At 36.4% G+C, this 9,527-nt stretch overlaps 1 protein-coding gene across 6 annotated transcripts in view; it reads left to right on the top strand.

Moving 5' to 3' along the window:
• Positions 1–9,527, top strand: part of Wwp1 (WW domain containing E3 ubiquitin protein ligase 1) — an 80,367-nt gene that overhangs the window by 34,163 nt on the left and 36,677 nt on the right. For 5 of the 6 annotated variants that reach the window (XM_013351874.2, XM_005362346.3, XM_013351877.2 and 2 more), the window contains one exon: positions 7,722–8,049. In XM_013351874.2, the coding sequence (XP_013207328.1) occupies positions 7,722–8,049 (328 nt within the window). The remainder of the gene's footprint in view (positions 1–7,721; positions 8,050–9,527) is intronic. The other variant, XM_013351875.2, reaches the window with a different exon arrangement.

Genomic DNA, 9,527 nt, shown 5'->3' with positions numbered 1-9,527 from the left:
TAGCTCTTGTAGACCAGGCTGGTCTCGAACTCACAGAGATCCACCTGCCTCTGCCTCCCGAGTGCTGGGATTAAAGGCGTGCGCCACCACCGTCCGGCTTTTATGAATGGTTTCTTTAAACTGAATTTAGCATATGAATTCCCCATGTAGTAGCTAACTTATTAGAAGTGTATGCTGTGATTTGACATAGCCATCAGAAAGTTTTATATTTCGCTAAGGGAATAATTACACTGCTGTAGAAGAAATGCCCCAGGAAGACTTTATAATGGCTTTGGATTTGCCTGAAAATATACCATGATAAGAATAGCCTGAAGTGCTCCATACTTCCCAGAAGGCAAAAACAGCAGTGAACTTAGTTGTTTCTCTTTCAGAAAGGAAAAATGACATAGCATGATAGTATAGGCCAAGTAAAACCCATCTTATGAAGGGGCAGGGCCTTATGAGCTCCTACTTGTAAAGAATTATTTACAGTGATGTCTTCTGGAGAGTTAGTTTCCTTTAAGGGTGTGGCCCCACACCCATGAGTATATGAGAAGCACAAAGTGGACTTTAAAAAGAAAAGAGGGCATAAAGTTGGAGGGAGTAAAGAGTAGGGGGCAAATATGATCAACATATATTTCATGAAATTCTTGAGAAATTAATATTATATATTTAAAAACTTATCCTGTAACACATCTGAACACATCAGTTCCCTTTGGTCCAATTTAAAAATTAGAATATGCAGTCTTCCGCATATGGTCTGAAAAAATAAATACAGAACGAGCAACAGTAGTTTTATCTAAAGACAGAAGAAAGGTTTATCTGCTCACCATACTTTACATGGGTCTAATGCTTTTTAGACTAAAAGGCCTTTAGTTTACCAGATAGTAATCCATAGGAAAGAACAGGAAAAATTGACATTTTAATAGTTATTTCCTTATGAACTCTTCCAAGTGGTTATAAAGGTAAAAAAACAAAACAAGTTAAAACTCACATATTAGCAAACTGAATGAGTTTATTTTATGTGACTGTTGTTGGATTCAGGAGTTGAAGGAGTTGCATCATCGCTTGCAGTAATTAAATGTCATGACCAATAATTAAGTCAATTCCTTATTCATAAAAAGACTCAGATGTTAAAAAAATGTGGAATGGTCACTTCAGAAAAGCCATTTAAATGTATGGAATTTGAAGAATTTGCTCATATTTCAGAAACATTTAGCTGTGTGAGTAGATTAGTGAAAGTACTTACTACCCTTAGTTATTGCATATTTCAACGTTGGGCTTATTCAGATGTTGATGAAATGTGAAAGCATTAGCCTTTGTACAACTAGCATTTTAAATCTCTTTGCATACTTTATAGTTTGTTGGATATTTTATATATTCTATTGGGAATACGCTCATTATTCACATTCTTCTACCTGTCTTTACCTGAAATTTCAGGGTGAAAATAAAACACACACATAAAGAACTAGCAATGAAAATTCCATCATACAAAATGGCTTGGCATTTGTGAAATTATAAAGAAAGATAGGGCAGTCTTAACAGTTGCCATCTGCTTGCTGTACATGTGCTAAACACCTAATACTATTTACCAGCCACTCTCAAAGTCATTGGATACATAATAGTATTTTCTGTTTGCTCTGAGGAAATTGAAGTGCAGAGGGGTCATAGGCATTAATATCCAGCTCTGTGGCTTTCAGCTTTATACTTGTAGCACAAATAATAAAAAACCAGAGACAGATATTGGGGTTGAACCTGAAGATCAGAAAAGCTAGGCAGCCAAACAACTAGAGAGAGTCTCTTCCCTTTATATTCCTCCCTCAGCCCAGCCATTTCGCTTCTGTTTCCACCTCCCTAGTGCTGTGATTAAAGGTGTGCACCACCACTCTTTGGCCTGTATGGCTGACTAGTATGACTGCTTTGCCTTCTGATCTTCAGGAAAGCTGTATTTATTAAAACACAAATAATATACCACTATATATACTACCTCCTGTTCATTTTTAATTATATAGAGCTTCTCAAAAGGCTAATGTTTATCTTTTATATTGAGATGGGCTTCCCAAAATATTTTCCCAACATTTTCACCTGCTGAGATTTTCTTAAAAATAGTGTAACTGTCCTCATATCTTTTAGTTTAAAGGGCTTTTAAACCTTTTATGTTGGTCGCAACCACTTAGCTGATGTCTTTGTCTGATAGCTCATTTCTTACTCATAGAATTAATTCAGATAGCTTTTCAAGAAATAGGCATTCCTTATTTCTTTAAGATGTAGGTACCAAGTAGTATTCCCCAACCCCTTTTGAGGAGATGGATACTGGGTATTGCCACAGGTATTTATAGATAGGAGACAAGCACTTTAGCATCGAACTTCATTCCTAATATTCCTTTTTTCCATTCAGGACTCTGAGCCAGATTTTGTTATTGAATTTGTGATACTGAATGTGGAGCCCATATGCTCTCTCATTTACCACCAGGTCTTTGCTAGATGCAGCCAATGCTGTTGTATACTATTGAAGATCTTGAATGTGAGCTCAGCAAACTTCTTTTCTCCAGGAAGTTATTCTAATATACATGTAATTCAAAGTTTCTGAAATCTCTTGGTAGTGGTGATCATACTTTTAATCCTCCAGGGACAGAGGCAGGTGGATGGATCTCTGTGAATTTCAGGACAGCCAGAGCTGCCCAGTGAAATCCTTTCTTGGAAAACCAGAAAAAAAAAATTGTGTGTGTGTTTGTTTTGTAAATTTATTTGGACTGGCACTAGGTTATCTATTTCCGCCATGATTGGTTTCTAACCTGCTCAGGTATTGGTGTGATTTATAATGCATATGCCATATTACTGTTCCAAATTCTAAAATAAGAATTCTGGAATACATCTGTCTCCAAGGGTTTCAGATAATGGATGTTGGCCAATCTTAAGGAGTTCAGAGAAACGATAACTTCCCACCAGAGGTAGTATTATACATGAAGGCTCTTTCTCCCTCTTGATTAAGAAGATTCCTTTGAGACGGTTAATTGTCATAAATATTTATTTTAGATTACAGTGAGGTGAGATAATGAGTAAACCTGAAAAGAAAAGCTTAACCTGCTAAAAAGTGACAAAAATATCCTCAAAGTTAGCACCTCTATGTATAAAGGTGACTGAAATTCTTAATTTAGTGCCTTATAACTTAGTTGAAAAGGTTAAATGATATATTAAAACAAAGATGTCTGCCATAGTTCTTGGAAAGTGGTATGTAAGAAAAATACTATATTCTTTTCTACTTTAATTCTCTCTAATTTCTAGTATAAGATTATTTTTTCTAATGTATAATTATTACCATAATAGATAAGTGTGATTTAGTATCAGACAAACCTATTCTATAGGTATGTTATATTTTTTTCAGTTTTTATTAAGAAGTATAAATACTGAGAAAACTGCATAGAAATGTGTGGGCAGATCCTGTATACTGGTTTCTACTGATATCAAGTCTGCTTGTTATAGTAAGTTACCGTAATTCAGGTGCTAATCAACCAGAGTTTGTCACTGTGACAGTTCTGCCTACATGTGTTGTGTGTTAGTTGCTTAATTGCTTCACAGTGTGTTTCATCTAACTACCATTATTATTAGGTACAGTGCTGGTGGGCTGTTCCTACAGGGCAGCTTCCCAGGCTTTTCCTTTGTAGATGTAGCCACTCTAAAATGATTTACCTGTAAGGAAATTGCATAAGCAAACAGCCAGTTTTCATGTCATTGTTTGAAAAGTAGTAACATGGTCCTGTGATCTAGTTATGTTAAGATACCAAAATACTCCAAGACTGTGTAACTTACAAATAAAGTGATATTTTAATTGTAGGACTCGGAAGGCAGAGGCAGGCTGCCCCTGTAAGTTTAATGCCAGCCTTATCTATGTAGTAAATTTCAGATCAGTCAGGACTACATAGTGATACTCTGTCACAGGGATGGGAGATAAGAGAGAGATTTAGCTAACTGATTTCCAGTCTGAAAGTTCACAATCATTTATCTCCTTTGGAACTCTGGTGAGGACCTTATGTTGGATGTCCTTGTGGCTGGAATATTTAAGTATTAAAGAGAAAGATGACCTGACAGGACAGGAAGTCAGAGAATGACTAGGAGTAAGACTTAATGTTTCATACATAGCAGCTTACTCTCTTAAGAACTGACTTGATGTTGTGTGACAACTACCTCAATCCTTCCAAGGGCAGCAGATTCAATGACCTAATTATTTCTCTCTCACTCAAAAAATGTTATATATACACACTTTAGACCATAACAAAGTCATAACAAGTGGAATTCAAATACTCTAGTATTTTTACCGTTTTCTACTTTATATGAAAGAATTGTAACCCCCAAATCTTAATGACTAACAGAGAGATTAGACTGTTAAACCAAAGTGGGGGCGGGTATCACATGCCTGGAGACCTAACTACTTGGATGAGGACAAGGTAGGAGGATTTCTTGAGTCCAGAAACTCAAGGTCTGAACAACTTAGCTAAACAAACAGTAATGGAGATCTCATATATTTGCCTTTCCTATTATATTTAAGAGTTTCCCAGTGACATCTTGCATTTGTTACAACCAGCAAATCATTATGAATAAATTGTTTTTGACAAAATGCATAATTTGCAAAATCAAACTGTAATTTAATAAGAAGAAGAGGGATCATGAGTTATAAGCATGTTATAATCAGAAAGTCTGGAACAATATTTTTTGTAAGAAGTATCACATAGAAACAGTGGATGGAAATTGTAATTTAATTAAATTTCATTTCTTGAGGTACACTAGTTAGGTGGGTTTTGGAAAGCATAGTGCCATTCCAGTACTGTTCAGAAATACTTGACTGCTCCAAAATCCCCTGCACTTTACTCACTCCTCCCCCGGCCCCGAGAATCACTGATCTCTGTGTTGTCTCCGTCATTTGTCATTTCCAGAAGGGTTTGTGGCTAACCGTCTCATATTGGCTCTTTTCACGTGGGAATGTGCACACCTCAGGTTCTTCTGTGTCTGTGAATTTTATTCTTTTTCTTTATTATGGTATCACAAATGGTGATTTGTTTATTTAATCAAATCACCTGTTGAAGCAGCCTGGTCTCTTGAGTTATAAGCAATTAGGAATGTAGATTCTATCCAAATTTGTGTTCAGGTTTTTAGTGTGGTCATAAAATTTGAACTCATTTTGGTTAACAAATGAGATCAGTAGGATGTATGATAGTTTGATGGGAAACTGTCCAGTCGTTTCCAAGGTGACTGTGCTGTGCATTTCCACCAACAAGGCATGAGAATTCCTGTTGTTCTTCATCCTAACCAGCCTTTCTATTTAAGCAGAGATATTTTTCCACCTTCTCACCCAAAGATTGTTTATCTATTCTTAGTCATTTTATTTTTATAAATGTCTTTTATTATACACCATGATGGTACATGCCTGTAATCACAAGTGCTTTGGAGGATTAGTTTCCAGGCCTGCCTGGATTAAAAACAGACAAACCAACAACAAAAACAACAAACACCAGCTTAGTATTTTTGTTTTATTTTTTTTTTCTAGCAGACTTTGACTATGATCCTAATACTGAACTTAGGCTCTTCATTCTTCCAATATATTGTATTTAATTTATTAGTTCTAATTTCTGGTTATTTATTGTGTGTGTTCTAAATATTCTCCTTGATATGAGTTTTACCCTTTTCAGTGTTTTTGATTTTTTTCAACCTTTATACATTGTCAAATATAATCATCAATATTGAATTAGAATAGTGTGATTTTGATCATTTTTACTTTGTTCATTAGTATTTTATTGAATACTTTTTAGCTAGTATTGAAAATAATCTTTCTTTTATCCTTTGCTCAGTTACCATGATACATTTCCTAACATAATTTGCTAATATTGAATTATTTTTGGTTATGTATCATGTTGGCCTATGGTTTGGGGGACATTGTTTGATATGGGTTGAAAAGTTTTTTTTCTAATAGAATATAACATTTTAAATAATGCAAAAATTATCTATAAAGCTTAAAGAATTTTTTTCAAACCCTGTCCGTCCCCTATGTATGAGGGAAACATTTTACCCAGTACCTTTCCATTATGACTCTGATTGAACATTATAAGTTTCATTCATTTGCCTAATATATTTCACACTCATTGTCTGTGTATTTCTGATTTTACTTATATAATTTTGTTTTTCTTTATCAACATTGTCATTTTTAACTTTCCTGATTATAAAGTCATTGGATAATATTTTTAAAATATAGATTTCTAGACAGTTCTCTATAAATGTCTCCCAAACATTTTGATGCCTCTGTTAAAAAGCAAAAGCTGAGTGCCGTTCACTGCAGCCTTCTTTTGTGTTGCCCCCCAGGTAGCAGATGCAGTAGTTTCAGACCAAAGCACTGATCTTGGTCTCAGCGGCTCTACTAGCCAGTAGGTGCAAGTGCCAGATGCAAAACCACTGAGCAGAAATTCACAGTGAAGAAGTCCTGGAACTCGGCTGATATTAGACACCATAGTGTGTTTGGAGGTCCAGGACCATTTGTGAATCCACTTGGAGGACAGGACAACTGTTTGGGGGTGGTATGATACATCCCATGCAGTATACCACCCATGAGTCTGACAATTCTGTAAACCATGTTCATGTCCTAGTTCTCCTACATAATCTTGGATCAATTTCCCACTACATGAATGAAGTTCATGATTGTTTCAGGGACACTACAGGGGTACTTGAATGTCTCAAGGTAGACATTCACTGAAGCAGTACTGCAATGTTTCCTTCAAGTTTCTAGGAGACAGGAAAATGCAGAGACATGTTTGATCAAGTAGCAAGTTCACATGCTACCTTGTCAAATCTCCCTTCTGCAGTGTGACAGATACATGCCAGGAAGTGCAGAGAACTCTTCTGCATCCACCTGCCTTGCAGATCTCACGACTGTGTTCAGACTGCCATCTGGCACACTTCCAGTTTACATGTGTCTGTCTGTCCTCTGTTGTACTTCAGTGTTTTCAGTGTTTTGATTCACTGCAGCAGAAGGCAAGCAGATGCTTATTGACTCCAATCCACCATCTTGAATTTTCTCACTTGCGAGTTTGACTCAATTTTATGTGTACATGTAGTCTAAATGGATATTATACTTGAAGTAAAATTAAAAAAAAATAAGATGTCAGTAAATTTCAGCAGTGGGTTGTTTCTTAAGTAAGTGTAGAATAGAAGATGGGCTTGATGCTCCACCTGCTCAAGTAGCTGAGGCAGGAGGATTTCAAGTTCAAGAACAACCTGGGAAACTCATTGAGACATCTCAAAAAGTTAAAAAAAAGGTTTAAAATACACTGTTGGATTTTTTATAGTCCTCTATATTACTGTCTTAAGAATTAATGCAGACATGTGTTTCTAATTGGAAAAACGAGTTTTTGTTTAGCTTTGTTTTCAGACTAGCCGCTACTTACATATAAGATAGGAGATTTATAGTTTAGAATTTGGAGGGAAAACGTTTATTTTCTTTTAATGTTGGTGTGTTGCTTGAAGTTAAAGTTATTAGTTTATACACTTAAAAGTTTATCATTTACCAATTTATTCTTAAAATCCCTAATTTTTTTTATTTACTTACTTTATTCTTAAAAATTGATTCCAAAACATCTCTTATTATTTTATGTTCTTCAGTATCTGGTATATGGCTCAGTATGAATAGGCATTGAGGAAGTGTAGTAAATTGACAAGGTAATTTGATCATAGGTCATTTTGTTATTTTCCCCTTGTAGTTAATGGAGAATCATCTTCATCTGTCTTAGCTGATAATACTTCCACCATGGGTACTCCACTACCGTCTGAAGAAACCACCTCGACTTCCCATTGCACTAGCACCACCATTCAGGAGCCTCCTGTCCAAGGACCCCCGGCATCCTCAGAACACAGTGAATGTATTCCCTCTACCAGTGCCGAAATGGGACCAGAAGCTCAGAGCCTCATAGACCCTGATTCTGATTCCAGAAATGATTCAGTTTTTGACAAATTAAGGCAGCCAGAAGAGTTTGCGGAACCTCTGAGGCCACGGTCTAGAAATGCGAATAATGAATCTTTGCCATCAGGGTATGTGAAGAAAAGATTTTTAATGTTTGCTTTCATTTAAGTAAAAATTTCTGATGAAATATGACTACTGAATATGTATATGAAATGTTCCTTTTGTTTAAAAAAAAAACAACTCTTCGGGGCTGGAGAGGTAGCTTAGCAGTTAAAAGTACATACTTGCAGAGAGCTCAAGTTCAGTTTCCAATATCCATGTCACGATGTTCACAATTCAGCTCTAAGATACTGCCTGTGACCTCTGTGGGCACCTGCACTCACATGCATACATACCCCACACTCACATACTGATACATACACATACCCATTATTAAAAATAATAAAAATAATCTTTTTAAAAATTAAATATAATTGGAACATGCATGCTATATATTTGCTCCAATGAAACTTAATCTTTTGGAGTTAAGAACAATCACTTATCTCATCAAAATATGTGTGGTAAGAAATGAGCATACAGACCTGATGTGAATCTGCAAGACCTTTTGATTTTATTTTCACTTTGTTTAGTAGTGACCATGACATACTTGTCATAACTCCAGTTCTCTAGCTTTCTGTGTGATCTAGCATCCTTGATAACAACTAGTCATCCATTTCCAATACACTGAATACTGATGATAGTCTCCAAAGGGCTCTAATATAAGCCTGGATTTTTCTAATCTTAGTTTTTCCTAATGCCCTTAAATTTCCTAATCTCCTTTAAGTGTGATTATTTAATCCTCAATGATTTTTTTATTTTATTTTTTAGAACAGTCTTTTTTATTTTACATACCAATCTCAGTTCCCCCTTTGTTCCCTCCTCTTGCACCCATTAACTTCTCCCCACCCCACTTCCCATCCCTTCCTCAGAGAGGATGAGGCTCCCATGGGGAGCCAACAAAGTCTATCACATCACTTGAGGCAGGACTAAGGCCTTGTTTCTACCTGAGCAAGGTATCCCTCCATAGGGAATGGGCTCCAAAAAACCAGTTCATGCACTAGGGATAAAAATATTGATTTCAGGGGTTGGAGAGATGGCTCAGAGGTTAAGAGCATTGCCTGCTCCTCCAAAGGTCCTGAGTTCAATTCCCAGCAACCACATGGTGGCTCACAACCATCTGTAATGGGGTTTGGTGCCCTCTTCTGGCCTGCAGGCATACACACAGAATATTGTTTCATAATACATAAATAAATAAATATTTAAAAAAAATATTGATTTCATGGCCAATGGCCCCACAAACTGCCCAAGCCACATAGCTGTCATCCACATTGAGAGGGCATAGTTTGATCTTATGCAGCTTCTCAAGCTTTCAGTCCAGAATCAGTACGCTCCCACTAGCTTGAATCAGCTGTCTCTGTGGATATTGCCATCAGGGTCTTGACCTCTTTGCTCATGTTATCACTCCTCCCTCTCGTCAGCTGGACTTTGGGAGCTCAGCCCAGTGCTTAGCTATGGACTTCTGCAACTGCTTCCATCAGTTACTGGGTGAAGGTTCTTTTTTTTTTTT

The sequence above is a fragment of the Microtus ochrogaster genome, linkage group LG5 (assembly GCF_000317375.1).
Source record: "Microtus ochrogaster isolate Prairie Vole_2 linkage group LG5, MicOch1.0, whole genome shotgun sequence".
In the NCBI taxonomy this organism is placed as follows: Eukaryota; Metazoa; Chordata; class Mammalia; order Rodentia; family Cricetidae; genus Microtus; species Microtus ochrogaster.
This window is presented reverse-complemented; position numbering and strand designations above follow the sequence as displayed.